Source organism: Mixophyes fleayi, chromosome 4 (genome assembly GCF_038048845.1).
Source record: "Mixophyes fleayi isolate aMixFle1 chromosome 4, aMixFle1.hap1, whole genome shotgun sequence".
NCBI lineage: Eukaryota > Metazoa > Chordata > Amphibia > Anura > Limnodynastidae > Mixophyes > Mixophyes fleayi.
This window is the reverse complement of record NC_134405.1, coordinates 41,681,799-41,705,345: the sequence shown is the minus strand read 5'-3', so window position 1 is coordinate 41,705,345 and position 23,547 is coordinate 41,681,799. Positions and strand designations below refer to the sequence as shown.

Here is a 23,547-nt window from a genome sequence, read left to right as displayed (position 1 = left end):
AAAAAATCGAGCGCTCTAAAAATATTAGCGTTAATACGGTAATTACTCGCTACATTTCATCTCGCAGCTCCCTGAGCTGCGAGATGAATTTCAGCGAGTAAACTACCGTATTAACGGTATTTACGCGCATATTACCGCGCTAATATTTTTAGAGCGCACGTTTTTTTTGTTTTAGCGCGTTAAAAGCAACAATTGAATACCCCCCAAAGAGTCTTGGTAGCATGTTAAGTAAGAAAAGGGAGTATTCTGGCAATGTTTTGAATGTGAAATCAACAGGACTCATAGAGAGTCTGGATGTGAAGAATAAAGCAGAGGGCGGAGTCAAGTGTGACACCAAGGCAGCGGGCTTGGGAGACTGAGGAAATTGTGGTGTTATTGACAGTGAGTGAGATTTGAGGGCAGGAGGTGATCCTGGCAGGAGGGAAGATAATAAGCTCTGTTTTGGATATGTTGCGCTTTAGGTAGCGTTGGGACATCCATGTGGAGATGGCAGAAAGCAAGTTGGTTACACGAGTTAGTACAGAAAGAGAGAGGTCAGGGGAAGAGATATAGATTTGGGTGTTATCAGTGTAGAGGTGGTATTGGAGGCGGAATGAGTGATTCAGTGCCCCAAGAGATGAGGTGTACAATGAAAAAAGTAAGGAGCCAAGAACAGACCCTTGTGGGACCCCAACAGTTAGCGGGAGTGGAGGGGAGGATGGATGTGCCAGAGGTAGAAACACTAAAGTAGCGGTTCGATAGGTAGGAAGTGAACCAGAAAAGAACTGTGTCACGAAGGCCAATGGATTGAAGGGTGTGCAGGAGAAGAGAGGTTCAGGAGAATGGGTATGGAGAAATGGCCCTTAGATTCAGTTGTAAGTAGATCATTGATCACTTTTGTGAGAACAGTTTCAGAGGAATGTTGAGGGTGGAATCCTTATTGTAGAGATAAAGAATAGAGAAGGGAGAGAGAGTGACAGGCAGTTGTGCGTCAGTCGATCAAGGAGAGAAATAGGATTATAGTTGGAGAAAGAGACTGGATCGAGAGATGGTTTATTTAGATTTGGTGAAATGAATGTATGTTTAAAGGAGGATGGAAATGTACCAGTGGAGAGAGACAGGTTAAAGAGGTTTATTAGAAGTGACCATGCAATGGAGAAGTTGGAACAAAATAGGGTGAAAGGAACAGATTATAGGGTGAGATGAGTGCAGAGACTTCGTTATCAGTTACTGGTGAGAATGCATTAAGGGTGGTTTGGGGATTAGATTCTTTCTCCAGGGGGTGTTCTAAACCTTTAAGGATTTTTGAGCCTCCCTTGCAATACAGAAAACATCACTGCCAGGTTGGGAACATTCTCTCCACCCAGTGTTATCATTTGAAAATAACGCTGGTTGGACCAGGAATTTAACGTTTCAAGAGTCATCTGTCATCTGTCTTCTACAATGCAGATGTCACTTTTATTATTATTATTATCTTTGACTTATAAGGCGCCACAAAGCATCCGCAGCGCCGTACAGAAAACAGGGATCCAAGACACAACATAATACAAATATATATACAAACACAGGTGACAGGGTAAAGCAAATCAGATTATTTCTGGGACAGATAGTGAAAGGGATGGTAGAAATCAGTGAGAAGAAGGCCGAAGCTTAAGAGAACAGGGCTAGGGAAGCAGGCCAAGAGGTACAGAGGGTGATGGAATAGTAGAAGGAGCACACAAGGAAATAGGGCCCTGCTCATGAGAGCTTACATTCTAAAGGGAAGGGGGAGACACAAATAGAGTGGTCTTAACTGGGGGAGAGAGCCAGGACAAGGAAGTTAGGAGGAGGACTGGTGGACTTGAATAAAGAAATGAGTCTTAAGGTCTTTACCCTAGGTCTTCATGAACAAACATGTCCAGCAGAGGAGGACATTTAGTGGGCAGATGAAAAGAATGGGCAAAGGGGCCCCAAGTTGCTGATTGGCTGTGAAGTCATTATCATTGGTCCGGATTTTCCAATCTATCTGATCAAAACGGCCTTGAGTGGACTGCGATAGGTGTGAGTCACTGTAAGGGGCACACGTCATATCCTAGTAACTTTGACCAAAAGCAACCAGAGAGGCTTGTGTTGTGACTAACTTAAGGCAGTATAGTGACTGGACAGATTATAGTACTGTGCTTTGAGGTGAAAATGAGTAAAATGGCTCATGGCTGTTAAGTAGGGTTTCTGATGGACCCCCCCTATTCGCTCTGTGTGTCAGGTTTTAGCAAGGAAGAAATTGTACAAAAACAGACAAATCCTGTAAGATTTTCACATAACTACTGCAATTCAATAGGCATTGCCACATGCTTTTCTCAAGTGCTTTCATAATCACGGCCCTTTCATAATAATAAGGAAGGTTAAAGGGATTATTCAGTTTCAAGAGGACTTACAAAACCTTCCTCCAGTCTAGTACACAAATTAGCGGCTTTGCATAGGGACCTCATTGTTTTCCCAGTATATCTGCCTCCTGTACTCGCCTGTGCTGAGACCTATATAAGATTGCTGTGTGGACCCGTGTAGCAATGACAGCCGGTTCCTGATTGGGCTGTGTCTGTCCAATCAGGAATTGGTTGTCATGAATATACTTGTGCGTTTCCATTGATAGTAACAATGGCTGTATTTTGTCACTTTAAAGCAGGCCTGTCCAACCTGCGGCCCTCCAGGTGTTGTGAAACTACAAGTCCCAGCATTCCCTTCCAGCTATCAACTGGTTGTCTACCAGCAAAGCATGCTGGGGCTTGTAGTGTCACAACACCTGGAGGGCCGCAGGTTGGACAGGCCTGCTTTAAAGCATGTGTACTTTGCAGTCTTATCAAGCTGACCAAGGCAGGGGCAGGATATGCTTAATGCCAGTGATCTGTAATTGAGCAAGAAAAGCCTTTAATGGGTTAAGATAGAATGTACACGGGCCGGTTACTGAGGCAACATATTATGTCAGTAGATTGGGATCGGGATGCAATTAATTGCATCAATTAAGAGCTTTAGAATAAGTGCGTGTAAGTTCATAACAATTACCCAGGGACTGAGGAACAGTCAGACTGAACTGGTTCTCTGAGCAGGTGAGCGCTATATATGGTGAGTACGTATAGGGGAACTGTTAGTTATGGATGATGGAAAGGAAATATAGCCGTAACTTGTATCTGAGGATCAACAAGCTTTCTAGAATTTAATATCTACAGGCAATATCTAGGAACAACAAGAGTACACTACGAAACTGAAACAGCGTCTCTGTGCAGCGTAACGGGAATTTTGAGCTTATTTTCTACAATTGCACCTGTTTAGATGGATACGTGCGTGGCTTAGCACATCGAGATGGCAGCGACTGTGGGGGTGTAGATTCAGGCCCCTTCTGATTGGAAGATATTGGCGGATCTGGGCTTTCCTTGTACAATGCAGGTTAGCTGGAGATTTCATGTTGGAACAAGATATTTAAAGGACTTTCGAGGAATGGAGAAGACACGTGTAGGGTGGACTTGCCTGGTGTATGGAGCGACCACAGAGCTTTTCATCTTCAAGTCAACTATTAAGCGTCGGCCTATACTGTTAGCGGGTGCCTTCCGTTTGCAGTATTCCGTTGCAATTTATAGAACACACACCTGAATAATAAAAGTACTTTTATCAATGTACAATAGTGACACTAATAAAGTCAGCCACCCTTACTCCCATGACATTAGTGAGGCTCAAAGGAGCAGTATCTTAAGATACATATGGCAGAATTGTAAATAATTTAGGGATTGGTTAAAGCATGACAGTGGACGGGCTTTGAACTGGCGTTACAGAGATTTTCCAAATGATTTTCCAAGGCATCTCCAAGGACGCATTTCCCGCGGCCGACAAATAGGGGCTTCTGCAAAATAACAAGTACACTGCAATATGCAGTTTTGTTGTTTCATAAATGGCCTTTCTTTATGTCGGCATAAACAAAATAACCTTATTGATCGTTACTATTTATTAACCTTAATATGGCGCTAATGTTATTATACAGCATCTTTGGACCATGTTTAATAATTCACATCAGTTTTAGTCTGGACAGTCGTTCCTGGGTAATATAAGAGACAAATAATATTGTGAAATTCTTTTTGTAGTCTGTGTTGTACTCGTAGAGACTGGTTAGAGTTGGGACTTTGCAGTATTTCAGTTCCGAAATTCTTACTCTGATGTTGGTTTTGTGGCTTTTCAAACAGTCACACAGTCAAACCCTAATACTACATGTGTACAGTAGTTTTTCCATACGCTGCTTGTGCTTACAGCAAGTGAATGTATTGGGGAGGCCTATATGACGTCCAATGACCCCCCCGAAGGCAAGTAAAACTACTATATCAACCCCATGTCAACACGTTTGCATGTGACATGCGTTTTCATGTATGTGTTAATGCAGAACAAATTCCAGTGAGTATAAGGCCTAATATTATTGAAAACTCAGTAGTTTCGTTCCCTTGGAAACAAATATATGCAGGAAAACCAAGTGTTACCACAGAATACACATATTCAGTTTTGCAATATGAATATAAAATCAAGAGAGGGAGGACCCTGGATCTGTGGAGAAAGGAGAGATTATATAAATTAATGGGAGATGTCATAAGGAGATGGTTATGTGGATTAATGGGAGGAGTTAGGGAATAATAATGTGGAGTAATGGGAGGAGTTAGAGTAATAATGTGAAGTAAGGGGAGGGGTTATAGGGTGTAATATAATGGATTAGTTTAAGGACGTTATAGGGAGAGGTTATGTGAAGTAATAGAAGAAGTTATAGAGAGTATTACTATGGAGTAGATGGATTAGTTGTAGTTAGTATTAATTCTGAGGTGTAGGGAGCAATAATGCGGAGTAATAGGAGGTGTAGGGAGCAATAATGTGGAGTAATAGGAGGTGTAGGGAGTAATAATGCGGAGGATTAAGAGGAGGTGTAGGGCGTAATAATGCGGAGGATTAAGAGGAGGTGTAGGGCGTAATAATGCAGAGGAATAAGAGGAGGTGTAGGGAGTAATAATGCGGCGGAATAAGAGGAGGTGTAGGGAGTAATAATGCGGAGGAATAAGAGGAGGTGTAGGGAGTAATAATGCGGAGGAATAAGGAGGTTTAGGGAGTAATAATGTGGAGGAATAAGAGGAGGTGTAGGGAGTAATGATGTGGAGGAATAGGGAGGTGTAGGGAGTAATAATGCGGAGGAATAAGAGGAAGTGTAGGGAGTAATAATGCGGAGGAATAAGGAGGAGTAGGGAGTAATAATGCAGAGGAATAAGGAGGTGTAGGGAGTAATAATGCAGAGGAATAAGGAGGCGTAGGGAGTAATAATGCAGAGGAATAAGGAGGTGTAGGGAGTAATAATGCGGAGGAATAAGAGGATGTATAGGGAGTAATAATGTGGAGGAATAAGAGGAGGTGTAGGGAGTAATAATGCGGAGGAATAAGGAGGTTTAGGGAGTAATAATGTGGAGGAATAAGAGGAGGTGTAGGGAGTAATGATGTGGAGGAATAGGGAGGTGTAGGGAGTAATAATGCGGAGGAATAAGAGGAAGTGTAGGGAGTAATAATGCGGAGGAATAAGGAGGAGTAGGGAGTAATAATGCAGAGGAATAAGGAGGCGTAGGGAGTAATAATGCAGAGGAATAAGGAGGTGTAGGGAGTAATAATGCGGAGGAATAAGAGGATGTATAGGGAGTAATAATGCGGAGGAATAAGAGGAGGTGTAGGGAATAATAATGCGGATGAATAAGGAGGTGTAGGGAGTAATAATGCAGAGGAATAAGAGGATGTATAGGGAGTAATAATGCGGAGGAATAAGAGGAGGTGTAGGGAGTAATAATGCGGAGGAATAAGAGGAGGTGTAGGGAGTAATAATGCGGAGGAATAAGGAGGTGTAGGGAGTAATAATGCGGAGGAATAAGGAGGTGTAGGGGGTAATAATGCGGAGGAATAAGAGGAGGTGTAGGGAGGAATAAGGAGGTGTAGGGAGTAATAATGTGGAGGAATAAGAGGAGGTGTAGGGAGGAATAAGGAGGTGTAGGGAGTAATAATGCGGAGGAATAAGAGTAGGTGTAGGGAGGAATAAGGAGGTGTAGGGAGTAATAATGCGGAGGAATAAGGAGGTGTAGGGAGTAATAATGCGGAGGAATAAGAGGAGGTGTAGGGAGGAATAAGGAGGTGTAGGGAGTAATAATGTGGAGGAATAAGAGGAGGTGTAGGGAGGAATAAGGAGGTGTAGGGAGTAATAATGTGGAGGAATAAGAGGAGGTATAGGGAGGAATAAGGAGGTGTAGGGAGTAATAATGCGGAGGAATAAGAGTAGATGTAGGAAGGAATAAGGAGGTGTAGGGAGTAATAATGCGGAGGAATAAGGAGGTGTAGGGAGTAATAATGCGGAGGAATAAGAGGAGGTGTAGGGAGGAATAAGGAGGTGTAGGGAGTAATAATGTGGAGGAATAAGAGGAGGTGTAGGGAGGAATAAGGAGGTGTAGGGAGTAATAATGTGGAGGAATAAGAGGAGGTGTAGGGAGGAATAAGGAGGTGTAGGGAGTAATAATGCGGAGGAATAAGAGGAGGTGTAGGGAGTAATAATGCGGAGGAATAAGGAGGTGTAGGGTGTAATGCGGAGGAATAAGGAGGTGTAGGGAGTAATAATGCGGAGGAATAATTAGGTGTAGGGAGTAATAATGCGGAGGAATAAGAGGAGGTGTAGGGAGGAATAAGGAGGTGTAGGGAGTAATAATGTGGAGGAATAAGAGGAGGTGTAGGGAGGAATAAGGAGGTGTAGGGAGTAATAATGCGGAGGAATAAGAGTAGGTGTAGGGAGGAATAAGGAGGTGTAGGGAGTAATAATGCGGAGGAAAAAGGAGGTGTAGGGAGTAATAATGCGGAGGAATAAGAGGAGTTGTAGGGAGGAATAAAGAGGTGTAGGGAGTAATAATGTGGAGGAATAAGAGGAGGTGTAGGGAGTAATAATGCAGAGGAATAAGGAGGTGTAGGGAGTAATAATGCGGAGGAATAAGGAGGTATAGGGAGTAATAAGTAATATTAGTAGAGGTAGTAGGTCCTCCCTATAACCATACAGTACACAAGTAACTCCCTATGAACAGAATGTTGTTTGTCAGTCCGGAGTTCTGCTCTATCTCTCCTCTGATCTCCTAGCTGATTATCCAGGTCATGTCTGGACAGGAGTGTTTGCTCAGTGCAGCTCACAGCTTATCATGTGTTTTGCTATTAACCGTTCATACTTTGCTATACTTCGCTTACATCAGTTATATCAATTGTGAACACAACTGTTGGGACAAATGTATACTTTACCATGTCATGATGTATTATTCAGAGCTAAAAGATAAGAGTGAGTGAGGGCATGTCATGCACACATTACGCATAAACTACTTTTCATGAGCACAATTCTTGCATTTACATATCCCTGACCAGAGATGAGCGAAGATGCGATAAAATGTTTTGCAAATTGAGCTTTATTTCTAATTCTCCATTCTGTGGAACGCCATTATCTAGAACGTATATTGTGTAAATATTGCTCGCACGACGACGGTGCACTCTGCTCTGGACACTAGAGCCCGAATTCCACAGGAGAAATGTACAAATTTCCACAGCGAATGCGGAATGAGGTGAAAATTCTGTGGAACAATTTTGCAAATGGCGCTCATCTCTATCACAGTCATTGCAGTACTGCCTATTGCCAGGCTGAAGTTTATGCTAGATGTTAAAATGACAGAAATAGCAAATTAAACTGCGTGTGTGGTGTACTACACGCTGGTGACAGCCATTTTGTCAACAGCATCAATAGTCATGAGAGTGCAGCTTATCTGTTCACGAGGCAGGAAGAATACAAAATGGCTGCCTCCACAGTAGGTGTAGGTGACTGGCATACTATAAAATCTCTATAATTTTTCCCTTAATTGGTAGTTTGGTATTTTTGCAGAGCACCTTGTGCTAATCAAACCCTCCATTCACGCAGTCAAGAATTTCCTTTTTACTATTGGGATTTCCCCTGTGTACAAATCACACCTATGTAGCTGCCAAATATCAGCGCTCTATTTATTGACATAAAGGCTTAGTTGTCACAGTGCAAGTGACACATGACAAATTTCCCTCGTGCAGGTACACACAAAGCTTTATCGCTGGAGCCGTTAGCAAAGATATTTACCTGGAGCCCGTACCTCCCAAACCAGCTCTGCCGCCGTCAGTTCATAAGTGTCTGAAGAGTGGATGACACAGACCACCATGACATCTAAGGGCAGCGTGAAGAGAGAGTCTGTGGTCAGTGTTAGGCTGGTCGGTAATGGAGACACCACGGACAAATCGCTGCAGAGACTGGTAAGGAATCTCTTTGAAATGTAATGTTATCCCCAATACTGTATCATTTGAACCTCTTGGGCCTTGTTTAGAGTTAAATCCATGTTACGCTGCGGGGGGAGTGGAGAGTGTCCTAGCTCCGCCCTAAACTGCGCTGTAAACGTAACGCTGTCAGTATTTGTGCGCTACATGCAAAATTCTGCATTATTTTCCTGCACGCAACAATAAACAATGAAGAAATAAACAATGCCCTTACGTCGCAACTTGGTTTGTCCAGGTGCAAATTTGCACGCTCAAGCTGGAATTATTCTTAAGTCTAAATGAGGCCCTATATGAGAAACATGTACAACCAGGACAAATATATGGGCAACTATATTAATAATAATATTAATAATGACATTATACATTTTGTATTTATACAATGAAACTTATCAATCCTAACTGTGTAATAATATAGAGTATTTACATGCTGATGATTATGTATAAAGATACTGAGTATACACTGATAATCACAGTTCACTGTGTATATTATACTGAGTATCTATACACTGATAATCACACTGCACCATATACTACTGAGTATCTATACACTGATAATGATCACACTGCATTGTATAATGATACCGAGTATCTATATGCTGATAATGATCATACTGCACTGTATAATGATACTGAGTATCTATACACTGATAATGATCACACTGCACTGTATAATGATACCGAGTATCTATACACTGATAATGATCATACTGCACTGTATAATGATACTGAGTATCTATACACTGATAATGATCACACTGCACTGTATAATGATACCGAGTATCTATACACTGATAATGATCATACTGCATTGTATAATGATACCGAGTATCTTTACACTGATAATGATCACACTGCGCTGTATAATGATACTGAGTATCTATGCACTGATAATGATCACACTGCACTGTATAATGATACTGAGTATCTATACACTGATAATGATCACACTGCACTGTATAATGATACTGAGTATCTATACACTGATAATGATCATAAAGCACTGGATGATATAAAGTACATACTTACTGCTAATTAATATTATTATTATTATTATCAACAACATTTATTTATATTCCCTACCACATGAACCTACACACTTGGCCTGATCCATTAAGGAAAGAAAAGCAAAAAAAAAAGGAGTAACTTTGCACCTGGGCAAAACCATGTTGCATTGGAGGGGGAGGTAAATTTAAAATGTGGTGACAGATTGATAGTTGGGATAGGGCATGTCCTAGATCATCTTTAAATTACAGTGTAAAAATAAAGCTATAAAGTATTTGTGTGTTGCATGAAAAAAAACAGCCAGTATTTATCTTACGTGCAAAATAATAAACTACTTTGCACCCCTTGTATTGTCACATGGTTTGTCCAGGAGAAAACATACTCATTTTTTGGGGCTTTACTTTCCTTAATGAATCAGGCCCTAGGATTACATTTGTCAGAAGCCAATTAACCTACCAGTGTATTTGTGGACTGTGGGAGAAACCAGAGCACACAAAGGAAACCCAGGCAAACACATACAATCTCCACACAGGTTTGCTCTGTTTGGATTTGGACCTATGGCCCCAGTCTCATGGCCGGGGTCCAGGGGGTACTGAGGGGGCCAGATTACCCAAACCCATTTTTATTCTGTCCCCCCCCCCCCCCCCCCCCATACAAACGGAGGGGGGACAGGGGCCCACACCAGTATGTTACTTGCGGCCACATGGGGATCTGAATCTGTCTCTTTATATGATGCAGCAATGCTAACCACTTGGCTACCACGATGATCACATGACACTAGATAATGCTTGCACAGCAATGTATTATAGTACTGGATATCTATACACTGATGAGAATTCTATACGTGACAATGAGGACTGTGTAACATTCTATTTCACAATACTGTGAGACATCACAATGTCCATGATACATATTCTTGCTCTGTAAGATAATAATTATCATGGTATATATTATATAGCATATCATGAACACATGGTTCTCTTTGTCCTCCATGTCTAGCCTCCAGTAAGGAGTAAGCCCCCTCTGGGTAATGTATCAATCACTAACCAGACGTCCTGGAGTTTATCTGGTCTGCTCGCCGCCCAGAGGATGACCAAGACCCTGAAGGTATGTCCATAATACAGGTATTATTAGTGACACAAGCGGGACATATTACATAATAAGGTATATAAACAGAAGGGGATGGCACAAATACATACAAATAAGTGCACAGAAATAAACTGCAATCTTACAAAGACGCCTAAAAAGAGAACTTTGCCAGAAGAGCTTACAGTCTAAATAGAACATGAGAGACACACAAAGATCTAAGTTATCTAAAAGGAGGGAATTTCATACTGCTTAAAAGTGCTGAACCTAGGTTGCCCTTAAAAATGTGGTATCATTAACATAAGTCAGGTGACCCTGTCATACTTGTCAACTGTCCCGATTTAGTCGGGACAGTCCCAATGTTATGGCTCTATCTCTCCTGTCTGCAGACAGCTTTGTCCTAAGGTGGGAAGGTTGGGAAATATGTCGCATATTTATTGATTGAATTATTTTAATCATTACTATTTATTTCTAAACGGGCATTATAAAATATGACACATTCGTAACAGTAATCTGTATATGTTACTATTTTGTTCATATTATATACATCATATTTTTTTTATGCTCCTTTGCCACGATGAGGGGGCCAGGTTACCCTAACCCATTTTTATTCTGGTTTTTTCCCCACCTACAAATGGAGATAAGACAGGGACCCAAACCAGTATGTTACTTTCGGCCACATGGGGGTTTTAATCTGGCTCTTTAAATGATGCAGCAGTGCTAACCACTTTGCTACCACAAAGATCACATGACACTAGATAATGATTACACAGCAATGTATTATAGTACTGGATATCTATACACTGATAAGAATTCTATACCTGACAATGAGGACCTTGTAACATGCTGTTTATTTAATATTCTGTTTAATTTCTTTTTCTTTTTATTAACTTCTAATAAAAAGAAAAAGTGGTAAGTGCGCAATAACATGATAAGTTATCATAAGTCAAATAAATGGTGATGATGATCTCTTATAACTTTCGTAGCGTCCATAATGACCAACTGTCAGTCAATCATGTTCAGGGCAGATTCTGACTTAAAGGTTTCTCCTTGTTGGTTTTCACCCCTAACAATGTCCCACTGCTTCATACTCCTAAACAGGGCCACAGAGAGTGATCACGGACCCCGGTAAAACTGCGTGGACCCCGTTCCCCCAGGGGAGGGGTCTGACTGCATGGACCAATGGGAAGCTATTGGTCTATGCAGTGACTTTCCCGGCACATAACGGCGCCCCCTGTGGTGGTGGATAGACATTATTTTGAATGTATAGGACCACTGCACAGTATATATGTTCTTGTTCTGTATGCTGAATGTCATTCTCAGTAACTGTTCTCATTTTTCTGTGTATGGGCAACTGCTCAGTACCACTTCTCTTGTTATGTATGTGGGTGGTTATTCTATGTGTGTGGACACCTGCTCAGTAACACTTCTCTTGTTATGTATGTGGGGTATTATTCTATGTGTGTGGACACCTGTTCAGTACCACTTCTCTTGTTATGTATGTGGGGTGTTATTCTATGTGTGTGGACACCTGCTGAGTACCACTTCTCTTGTTATGTATGTGGCGTGTTATTCTATGTGTGTGGACACCTGCTGAGTACCACTTCTCTTGTTATGTATGTGGGGTGTTATTCTATGTGTGTGGGCAACTGCTCAGTACCACTTCTCTTGTTATGTATGTGGGTGGTTATTCTATGTGTATGGGCAACTGCTCAGTACCACTTCTCTTGTTATGTATGTGGGGTGTTATTCTATGTGTGTGGACACCTGCTCAGTACCACTTCTCTTGTTATGTATGTGGGGTGTTATTCTATGTGTGTGGACACCTGCTCAGTACCACTTCTCTTGTTATGTATGTGGGGTGTTATTCTATGTGTGTGGACACCTGCTCAGTACCACTTCTCTTGTTATGTATGTGGGGTGTTATTCTATGTGTGTGGACGCCTTGCACAGTACCACTTCTCTTGTTATGTATGCTGTATGTAATTCTATGTGTGTGGAAACCTTGCACAGTACCGCTTCTCTTGTTATGTATGTGGGGTGTTATTCTATGTGTGTGGACACCTGTTCAGTACCACTTCTCTTGTTATGTATGTGGGATGTAATTCTACATGTGCGGACACCGGCACAGTACCACTTCTCTTGTTATGCATGTGGGGTGTCATTCTGTGTGTGGACAACTGCACAGTGCCACTTCTCTTGTTATGTATGCGGGATTCTCATTCCATGTGTGTGATCACCTTGCACAATACCATTTCCCTTGTTCTGCACACTGCTTGTTACCCTCAGTATCTATTCTCACTTCAATGTATGGACAGCCACAGAGTGTCATCTCTCTGTGCTTTGACCATCTTTCTATAAGAATACCCGGACCAGGCCTGTCCTCTCCTCCCCTTCACTCTCCAGTTTCTGCTATGTTTCCCATCTACCTGTTACTTCTGAAGAGTTGGAGCAGTTTGCTTGGTCAAGATTATTTACTAGGCCAACTATTCCACAGCTTCTTGGATTTTCAAACCCGCAGTTTAGTACATATACCCCTTGGTGTGGAAAATGCAAAAAGAATTAAAGTTTCACAAATTACAAGTAAAATTGTTTCACCACCTGCAGTTCCCATATATGTCACAAGGTGGAGCTTCAGTAAACATAATCATGGCACCAAGAACATATTTTTGAAAATATTAGTTACGTTATTAAAGGTATACATGACTAGAAATGTATACCTCTCCTGCCAGGATTCAGGCTCTTATCTATCATAATAAGAGCAACTTTTACTATGCCACAATTATTTTGCTTATTTTTAAACATATTATTTTAGTTGGCGAAGATACTTATTTTGCATATTTACATTTAATTATTTATAATCTGCTATGTATATTGGATACGATCATACATAGAGAACAGTTAAGTCAATTTGATTATAATTAAATATAATTGACCTTTGCGATTTCAGTAGTAACACAATTCCCAAATCTCTTATTTTGTCTCCCTTTCAGTGTGCTTTATGTAATGGTGTGTAATACATTATATTACCTTGCAGAGGTTAGTTTTGCAATTGCAGTCTACAGAAACTTTTCGTGCAGCAGTGGAAACAGTGACCCCTGCAGGCTATAACATAGAAATGCGTTTTTCTTTCAAACAAAATATTTGAATGATATATTCAGGGGAGGGGCTGGCAAATTTTAGTCCAGGGGTCGACACTTGGCTCAGTAGCCTATTAGGAACATTTAAAGTAAAAAAATGCAGGTAGGCCCAGTGACCTAGCCCAAGGTAGCTCACTATGCGACCGGCCCGGAGGGGAAAGGGGGTTAATAAGCCCGGTGCTCGAGCCCGCCCCTGGGTGTAGGTGAAGGATAGCTATATAGCTGTAAGTGTGAATGTTGTCTCCTTCACTTTTGGCATGTCCTACACATTTCTCTGCATGATTGCTCTCGTGTCTATGTGTATGCGTAAGTGCACAGACTACTATGTCAAGATGGCAGCAAATGTAGGGGTGTAAAAAGGATGCATCTGCTGATGGGAGGTGGATCATGTCATTCTTGTTGAACGCAGACTAGCTGCAATAATGCTAAAGCTAAATGCAAAAATTGGATTTTTTTTCTTTTTAAGTGATGGCAGAACCCACCTTGTTTTACTATGTGGGAACGTATGCATTTAATAATGTTCTGGTTTATCTGGCTAAGTAGTAGGTTTGAGCGTTGTATCCATCTTTAAATGTAACGTAACTGTGCAGGTGATCACAATGTACTACAATAATTTCAGATTTAACTTCTGACGTTACTTTTGTATTCAGTGTCCCCGTGAGACTTGCTATAAAATAAAACCTCCATTCTTTTTTTTTTTACCCTTCTTTGCTATTCTTCTGCCCCTTCCCTTCTTTTTGCTTTCTGTGCCCCTAAATTTTGAAAATTCTTCCAACAGAAATCAATGATAATATCAAAAAGAAGAAGAGCTTCTGAGAGTGATCCTTCCTATAATTATTCAGTACTTACTTAGGCTACGTCCACATGGGCGCTTTTACCTTTCCCGAGCGTGAAAACTATGGAAGTCCTAATTCTCTATATCTGACATTTATGAAAGTTTGTTTTTCTTCAGAGTGAATGGAGAGGCGACTTAGGACTTTTTCTAAACCGCCAAAGCATTTCAAATAAGCGCCCCAAAAAATGCTCATCTGGCGATAGCCTTACGTACGTATATATGTTTATCTATCTGTTCTCTTTCTCTCAGGAGAGGAGAGCCCAGAAAGTGGTGAAGAAGACGGAAATTGTGCAGCCTCAGGTGGGCGACAGTGTCCTTGTTTTAAAAATCTTCTAATTGTTGTCCGTTTCACACTTCCATATTGGACAAGATGACCTCTGCTCAAACATTCCCATCTTGCAAAGCTCCTATATGGATATCCACTGTCACTGCTCTGCCGAGGTCACCCAGAGTCGTAACTTAAAATTTTAGGGCCCAGGACGAGAAAGAAACTGACCCCACCCCCCTCAGCCTTTAATTTTAACCAAATTAAACTAAAATATTCATAAACTGAGCCCCCTTTCAGTATTGCTCCCTGAGCGATCGCCACTCTGACACAGCCTTGCGCTCACCCTACACCCTTCAAAAGAGGCGGAACTATCTGCAGTGCAGCCATGGTCCGGGACCAGGGCCCATGGAGATAATAGGTCCACTGCACGACCAGGCTGCATGGCTTTTTTAAAAAAAAAAATATTATTATCATTATTATTTTTGCCACCGGGGAGCAGTAGTCAAAGGAATTAGTGGTCAGTGAAAAGGAACAGGCAGGGAATCGCAGTGCTACCTGTTGTCTGGTCCCACAAGACTGTACGCTCAGACAGGAACTTCCCATGCCCATTTTTTAAATGAATTGTCAATATTTTCCTGATCCCAGTTTTCCCTCCTTGTCTAACTATCTTGTTTTATTCTACTTCCTGTATTAATCCCAGCCTCCGTCATTTGCCTCTCGGCCCTCAGAGAAGGTCCAGCTGGCGGCCATCAGGCGTATTCTAGAAGGCTACCTCCCGCTGCAACTGGGGGAGATGACCTATGACCCCGCAAAAGTCCCGACGCTGGTGAAAGAGATCAGTGAGGAGGTCAGGAGCCAAGTGAAGAGGGTCCTCCCTGCAAGATACAAGATGTTATGTGTGGTGACCATGGGCGAGAGAGGACAGGAAGATATCACCGTGGTCAGCCGCTGCCTGTGGGACCCTCATGCTGACAACTATGTGCCCTACTTGTATCAGAATGATAGCATCTTCTGTGTGGTGGCAGTGTACACTGTGTTCTGCGAGTGACGATGTGCCCACCACTGTCTGTCACTGTGTGTGTCCTTTCTGCTAACTTGCATACATCTCCTCTGTGCACCAAGGGACGTTGTGTCTTTCCCGAAAATTTTTGTAACATTCCAGCAGATTTAAAGAAACAATCTTGGATATTAACAACTGTAATAACAGCCAATAAAAGCTGTAGGCTAGAATGAGGACCACAGACCGCAAACATGCCGGTCTAATGCATCTCAAAGTTTCTAATGTACTGTTCCATGATAGAAGATTGAAGGACAGAGCTCCTCTGTCTAGTGCACACTGGCTAATAGGGTAGTTGGATATGTGAAGTCTTATGCTTTAGATCAGTAGTGCTTAACATTGCTCTGGGACTCCACCTTTCACTGTGCCATTGTTCTGGACTCCTGGTAGATGAGTGTACCATCGTTCTGGGACTCCCGGTAGATGAGTGTACCATCGTTCTGGCACTCCCGGTAGATGAGTGTACCATCGTTCTGGGACTCCCGGTAGATGAGTGTACCATCGTTCTGGGACTCCCGGTAGATGAGTGTACCATCGTTCTGGGACTCCCAGTGGATGAGTATACCAATGTTCTGGGACTCCCGGTGGCAGTGTGCCATCGTTCTGGGACTCCCGGTGGCAGTGTGCCATCGTTCTGAGACTCCCGGTGGCAGTGTGCCATCGTTCTGGGACTCCCGGTGGCAGTGTGCCATCGTTCTGAGACTCCCGGTGGATGAGTGTACCATCGTTCTGGGACTGCTGGTGGATGAGTGTACCATCGTTCTGGGACTCCTGGTGGATGAGTGTGCCATCGTTCTGGGACTCCTGGTAGATGAGTGTACCATCGTTCTGGGACTCCCGGTAGATGAGTGTACCATCGTTCTGGGACTCCCGGTAGATGAGTGTACCATCGTTCTGGGACTCCCGGTAGATGAGTGTACCATCGTTCTGGGACTCCCAGTGGATGAGTATACCAATGTTCTGGGACTCCCGGTGGCAGTGTGCCATCGTTCTGGGACTCCCGGTGGCAGTGTGCCATCGTTCTGAGACTCCCGGTGGCAGTGTGCCATCGTTCTGGGACTCCCGGTGGCAGTGTGCCATCGTTCTGAGACTCCCGGTGGATGAGTGTACCATCGTTCTGGGACTGCTGGTGGATGAGTGTACCATCGTTCTGGGACTCCCGGTGGATGAGTGTGCCATCGTTCTGGGACTCCTGGTAGATGAGTGTACCATCGTTCTGGGACTCCCGGTGGATGAGTGTGCCATCGTTCTGGGACTCCTGGTAGATGAGTGTACCATCGTTCTGGGACTCCCGGTAGATGAGTGTACCATCGTTCTGGGACTCCCGGTAGATGAGTGTACCATCGTTCTGGGACTCCCAGTGGATGAGTATACCAATGTTCTGGGACTCCCGGTGGCAGTGTGCCATCGTTCTGGGACTCCCGGTGGCAGTGTGCCATCGTTCTGGGACTCCCGGTGGCAGTGTGCCATCGTTCTGAGACTCCCGGTGGCAGTGTGCCATCGTTCTGGGACTCCCGGTGGCAGTGTGCCATCGTTCTGAGACTCCCGGTGGATGAGTGTACCATCGTTCTGGGACTGCTGGTGGATGACTGTGCCATCGTTCTGGGACTCCCGGTAGATGAGTGTACCATTGTTCTGGGACTCCCGGTAGATGAGTGTACCATTGTTCTGGGACTCCCGGTAGATGAGTGTACCATCGTTCTGGGACTCTCTGTGGCAGAGTACCAGCATTCTGGGACTCCCGGTAGATGAATGTACCATCGGTCTGGGACTCCCAGTGGATGAGTGCCATCATTCTGTGACTCCCGATGGATGAGTGCCATCGTTCTGGGACTCCCGGTGGCAGTGTACCATTGTTCTAAGACTCCCGGTGGCAGTGTACCATTGTTCTGGGACTCCCGGTGGCAGCGTACCATTTTTTGAGAACCCCAAATGAGATAGTTCCCAATATAATGTGTTGCTTATCTGATAATCAGGGGACCCCAACAATAGATTCTCGAAGTCAAATTTGGGTCTCAACTTACAAGATTGCACCAGAACAGACTTCCAGCCTACATGGATCTACAAATCTCTCTCCTCATGTGGGGAGAGCATTTTCCAATCAGCGCTCTTGACACATCACAAGCTGCTGTGTATCAGGAAAACTGCTTTCAAAATTTGACTGCCATCAACAGCAGAGGAATTAGCCATCATCATCATCATCAACATTTATATATATAGCGCCAGCAAATTCCGTAGCCAGTAGAGGGGTGCCAGGGGTCCAAGGAGGGATAGCGGGTTTCATATTAAAATAATTTGTTTGGGTGTGCCTTAAAATCTCCAGTAGCGATATGTCTATTTGACTGTATATTAAAAATAGAAACACATTGTTATAATTACCTTGCATGTCTCTCTTCTCAGCAAAGCATTCATTATGTTTTACCCTCTAGAACACTGCGGTATCTGTCTACTCCTTCTCATTTGCATACTACAGTCACCGGCATTAGGAAGGCTTCCAGTAGGAATGAGAGAGGACAGATTAAGGGTTCAGGCCACCCTAGACTAATACACTCGTAGCACCCTCTTGCCTACTACGCAGGCTAATAAGCGGTAGGTAACAACGAACTCGTCCTTAATTTATAATCCAGCTTCCATCCACCCACCAACACAACCACCACCAATGTTTATGTTGGTGCATTTTCAAAACTCAGCTCCACCTGGCTTTTTAAAAAGGTCACGGCAATCTTTGACACTCACTTCGTTTTCATTGAGGGTGCAGATTTAGTTTTTTTTCTTGTTTTACTCTACTTCTCCCTGTCACAATTTTGCATCCCCAAACTTTTGAGACTACCGCCCCCCCCCCCCCACACACACACACTCACACAAACAAAAAAAAGCCTAGCGCCCTAGTCTGCAGCTTATTGAATAATCAGGCCCTGGGACCGATTAAAAAAAACTTACAAACAACTAAAACAAAGTAATCATTTTTGGACATAATACCAAATAAAATGTGAACTATACATATTGGACAAGAGAGCAGAGCAAATCACCTGTCACTATACAATATAATATATTGTGTGCTACACTCAATGACCTGTTTGTAAAGCAGGGCCTATACCCAGAACCCCCAAAGCAGACCGACTCCTTGCCAGCATCTCCACTAGTTACAGTACAAGTTTTAAGTAATTATAACTTTATTTGATCATTTGCGATTAATTTTAACAATAATACAGATTTATTGAAGATCCTGCTAAGACTATAACTTGGGGGCCCGTCTTTTGTAACTTTGGCCCTGCAAAGAACTGAAGGGAACGGTAAACACAGCCTCAGCCTCACAGTAAACTAATGAAATGAAATAATATAATATATATTAATAAGTAATGAATTGCTCCATAATAAAATCTCATTCACTGAATGCATTTGTGTGTTTTATTGTGTAATGGCTTAAACGAACAAACAGATTAATGTGTGTCGTTCTGAAAAATAAATATGTTAATTCCCTGGCTGCATTTCTGCAAAAAGTTCTTCGACCTTGGAAACTGAGATTCCACGGCGCATGGCCCAATTATAATCCCCTACTGGCTTAGGGCTGCACTTACTGGTATCATGGAGCTGTTATGGGACTGTATACGCTAGCATCATGGGTAAAATAAATTGGAATGTTTGCGATCGGACTTGGAGGTGGTTGAGTGGATAAGATGTTGGTTGAAGAATAGGCAACAGATCGTTGTAGTAAGTGGATTGGATTCAGGGGAGAGAAATATTACCAGCGAAGTACCCCCAGAGATCAGTGCTGTTTAATATCATTATTGGGGACATTACTAATGGCACTGAAAGGAAAGTATGGGGTTTGTTTGGTTGTTTTTTACAGAGGAACAAATATATGCAACAGGGTAGAAACACCAGGGGGTAGGGGCCAGGAAAATGATGGATCATCTAGGTAGAACACAGGAATGGTCAAGCATCTATAATTGAATGCACTTAATTCCCAAAATCCCAGAGGCTGAGGGTAGTATTAACAGCACTAACATAACGACTGAGGAGGAAAGGAATCTAGGAGACTCTAGTACAGTTGACATAAAGATAGGCAGACTATGTAACCAAGCAATAAGGACAGTTAGTTGCTAGGTTCTACAGGGAGAGGACTTAATAGCCATTATATAAGACATTGGTGTGACCTCTCCTAGATTACTGTGTTTGGTTCTGAAGGCCATATCTAAAGAAGGACATCAACAGAGCAACTAACAGAGGCTGTCACTGCAAACAGTGCGGCCGCTGCAGGGCTGGATTTGAGGGGGTCATGTTGTTTTCCACCCCTTGCAACTAAACTGGTGCAAGAAGCCATTTTAAGTTTAAGAAGCATCACTGAAAAAGTAGTGATGGGTGAAACTCCAACAGAGGCTAATACAGTGGGGGGCTTACTATCTATAGGGCACTAGGAGTATGATACATGAGGTAATGTCCCACACATTACATATTGGGTCAGCTAGATTGCATTGGGACAATTTGCTTAGTGAGTTATATATGACCCAGTCATACAGCAATGTTAGTCTGGGGGGGAGAGGGGTGTTTGAGTATAGAAGGAGAATAAATGTAAGTTCTATGTGAACTCTGGAGTGATAATCAGGTACAACAGCCTAAGGAGTTTAAGAAGATGGTTCGGGAATTTGATAAGGCGCCTAAAGAGTTGAGTACTCCCGGAACGCTGAAGGTTTGGAGGCCAAGGGAAAGTCTTAATGGAGGGATAGAAACAAGACTATCCTAAATATGAAGAAACTGAGTATCAGATAGGGCCTGAAGTTATTAGGGATACAGATATGTCCTTATCTGCTGTCAAATTCTATATTTCTATGTTATAGTGTTATGGAGATGTTATGACATGTTCCTTAGTGAGCAACATACACAATGGACCCCTTCTCTCTCAGCTGTAAGAGAAACACCTTTGAACACTTCTGTTTAGCAGTATTGACAGAATTCGAACCCCAAATCCCTCCTCCAGGTTTTTACTTTCACCAAATGTTTCATTTTTTATTTTTAAGAAAAAAAAAATCGGTTTATGCAAACAATAAACTTAGCTGTACATATACTGAAGGTTTATACAGTATATGCTGATTGAATATTGCTTGATGTGCACTGTTATAATAACCACAGCAAATGTATAAATAGTTACAATCAGTTAATTGTCTGGTAATTGTGGTCTGCAGGTACTCCTACAATGGGGATAGACTGATTGAGCTGTTTGTATCACATACGGACAGGAGTTATGGAAAGAAGAGGGGGTGAAGCGGGAGCTTGCATGGAGAGGGTGTCAAAGAGAGGACTGGGGTGGTAGATGGGGGTTATGGGATCAGTGGGAGGGGGGATAACCCAGTTCACTCAAATATATTGGAAAGAATAAGCATTTTTCTGAAGGACAGGTGGCAGAGTGTTGTAGTCAATGGTGTAAGCTCAAAGAAGGGTTGTATAAGTCATTTGTCCTGTTTGGTTTACTTTATGCATTAGTGATATTACTGTGTTATAATTAGAGATGGGCGGGTCCGGTTCTCCGAGAACCGAACCCACCCGAACTTTGGGTATCCGAGTACCGAGCTGAGCAGCTCGGTACTCTCCCGCCAATTCCGAATCCAAATCGAGGCCGAACGTCATTGTGACGTCGTCGGATCTCGGGACTCGGTTCTCGCGATACTTCAACTTTATAAATACACGCCTCCACAGCAATCCATCGCCATTTGACAGAGGGAGAGAGCAGGGTGTAGTCATAGGCTAATTAGAGCAGGGACAGAGAAAGAATACAATATTGTTCTTGCAATTGCTCTAACCAAAATCGCTAGTGCAGAGAGGAGGATAGAGGTTTATTATTTTTTCTTCATATTTGGCACTCCCCAGCGCTTTTGGGTTGTCCCCCATAATTGTGCATTAATATTTCTGGCTGTCAAAAGTCATATCTGTCAGCAGTATCTACTCAATAAATGTTAGCACTCCTCAGTGTTTTTGGGGTGTCCTCTCTAATTGTGCATTAATATTTCTGGCTGTCAAAAGTCATATCTGTCAGCAGTATCTACTCAATAATTTTAAGCACTCCTCAGTGTTTTTGGGGTGTCCTCTCTAATTGTGCATTAATATTTCTGGCTGTCAAAAGTCATATCTGTCAGCAGTATCTACTCAATAATTTTAAGCACTCCTCAGTGTTTTTGGGGTGTCCTCTCTAATTGTGCATTAATATTTCTGGCTGTCAAAAGTCATATCTGTCAGCAGTATCTACTCAATAATTTTAAGCACTCCTCAGTGTTTTTGGGGTGTCCTCTCTAATTGTGCATTAATATTTCTGGCTGTCAAAAGTCATATCTGTCAGCAGTATCTACTCAATAATTTTAAGCACTCCTCAGTGTTTTTGGGGTGTCCTCTCTAATTGTGCATTAATATTTCTGGCTGTCAAAAGTCATATCTGTCAGCAGTATCTACTCAATAAATTTTAGCACTCCTCTGTGTTTTTGGGGTGTCCTCCCTAATTGTGCATTAATATTTCTGGCTGTCAAAAGTCATATCTGTCAGCAGTATCTACTCAATAAATGTTAGCACTCCTCAGTGTTTTTGGGGTGTCCTCTCTAATTGTGCATTAATATTTCTGGCTGTCAAAAGTCATATCTGTCAGCAGTATCTACTCAATAATTTTAAGCACTCCTCAGTGTTTTTGGGGTGTCCTCTCTAATTGTGCATTAATATTTCTGGCTGTCAAAAGTCATATCTGTCAGCAGTATCTACCAAATAATTTTTAGCACTCCCCAGTGGTTTGCGCTCAGAATGGATTCAAAGCAGTCCACATATGATCTGAATGAGCAACCAGGTTCTGTCACCAGTCCTGATGTTAGTGTTCCCAGTACGTCATCTGGCCAAGGCGATGTCAAACAACAGAGTGTTTTCAAATTAGTGCAAAAAACAAAAACCCCAAAAAAATTTACTGTATTGAAGCGAAAAAGAAGTGTAACTGAGCAAAAGTTAAGTGTCGATAAAAAAAAAATTGCAAGCATGCCATTCTACACACGCAGTGGCAAAGAGAGAATGAGGCCTTCACCTTTGGCTATTAGTGGCAGATCCCAAAAATTTACCCAGCCTACAATTGGTGCACAACTACTGTTACGCGTCAAAGCTGAGCTGCAAGATAACAGTGAGGCATTACAGGAGAATATTTGCTCTGATTCACAAATGACAACAATCCCTGTGGAGAGTCCATCCAACAGTAGGATGTCTAATCGTGAGCATTCTTCTGATGTGTGCCTTAATAGCCCGAGTGTAGCCGGTGATACCCAAATTGAGGATGCCACTTTGGAATTAGAAGAGGATGAGGGGGAGATTTGTGTAGGCGACGAGGGCGCTAATGATGATGTTGATGATTATGATGCAGACAGATACCAAATTGCCTTTCTCAATTTCTATTTATATTCTAGATTATATAACGGCTGAATAGTTTTCTATTTTACTCCTAGTGGAGAGAGGATCTGATGCAGACAGATACCAAACTGCCTTTGTCCATTTCAATTTATATTGTACAGTATATAACGGCTGAATTTATTAGTATTTTATACAAGTGGAGGGGAGCCTAGAGAGACAGAAACCAAACTGGCTTTCTCCATGTCAATTAATATTGTACAGTCTATAATGGCTGAATTTTTGGTTTTTTTAAAAAAGTGGAGGGGGGCCTATAGAGACAGAAAGCAAACTGTCTTTTTCCATTTCTTTACATATTTAACTATAAGTGTAGGGTGTAATATACATCCAAAGACGATGGCTGCATTGCCAATATGCATAGATGGAGAGGAAGACAATCTGTTTTGTGTGTAGAGTAGGCCTA

General features: G+C 42.4%; 1 protein-coding gene across 1 annotated transcript; it reads left to right on the top strand.

Annotated features, from left to right (window-relative positions):
• Positions 1–2,964: 2,964 nt before the first annotated feature.
• On the top strand, positions 2,965–16,110 carry LOC142149752 (dynein light chain Tctex-type protein 2B-like). The gene is made up of 5 exons (XM_075205053.1): positions 2,965–3,062; positions 8,095–8,310; positions 10,333–10,440; positions 14,644–14,694; positions 15,363–16,110. The coding sequence occupies exons 2-5, from the start codon at positions 8,203–8,205 to the stop codon at positions 15,708–15,710; spliced, it is 615 nt and encodes a 204-aa protein (XP_075061154.1). The 5' UTR covers positions 2,965–3,062; positions 8,095–8,202; the 3' UTR covers positions 15,711–16,110.
• Positions 16,111–23,547: the final 7,437 nt, after the last annotated feature.

Bases quoted from the DNA above. Each gene is read 5' to 3' on its own strand.
- LOC142149752 (XM_075205053.1), top strand. From the start codon at position 8,203: ATGACACAGACCACCATGACATCTAAGGGCAGCGTGAAGAGAGAGTCT. The intron at 8,311-10,332 runs GTAAGGAATCTC...CTCCATGTCTAG, and splicing joins ACAAATCGCTGCAGAGACTG to CCTCCAGTAAGGAGTAAGCC. The intron at 14,695-15,362 runs GTGGGCGACAGT...TATTAATCCCAG, and splicing joins CGGAAATTGTGCAGCCTCAG to CCTCCGTCATTTGCCTCTCG.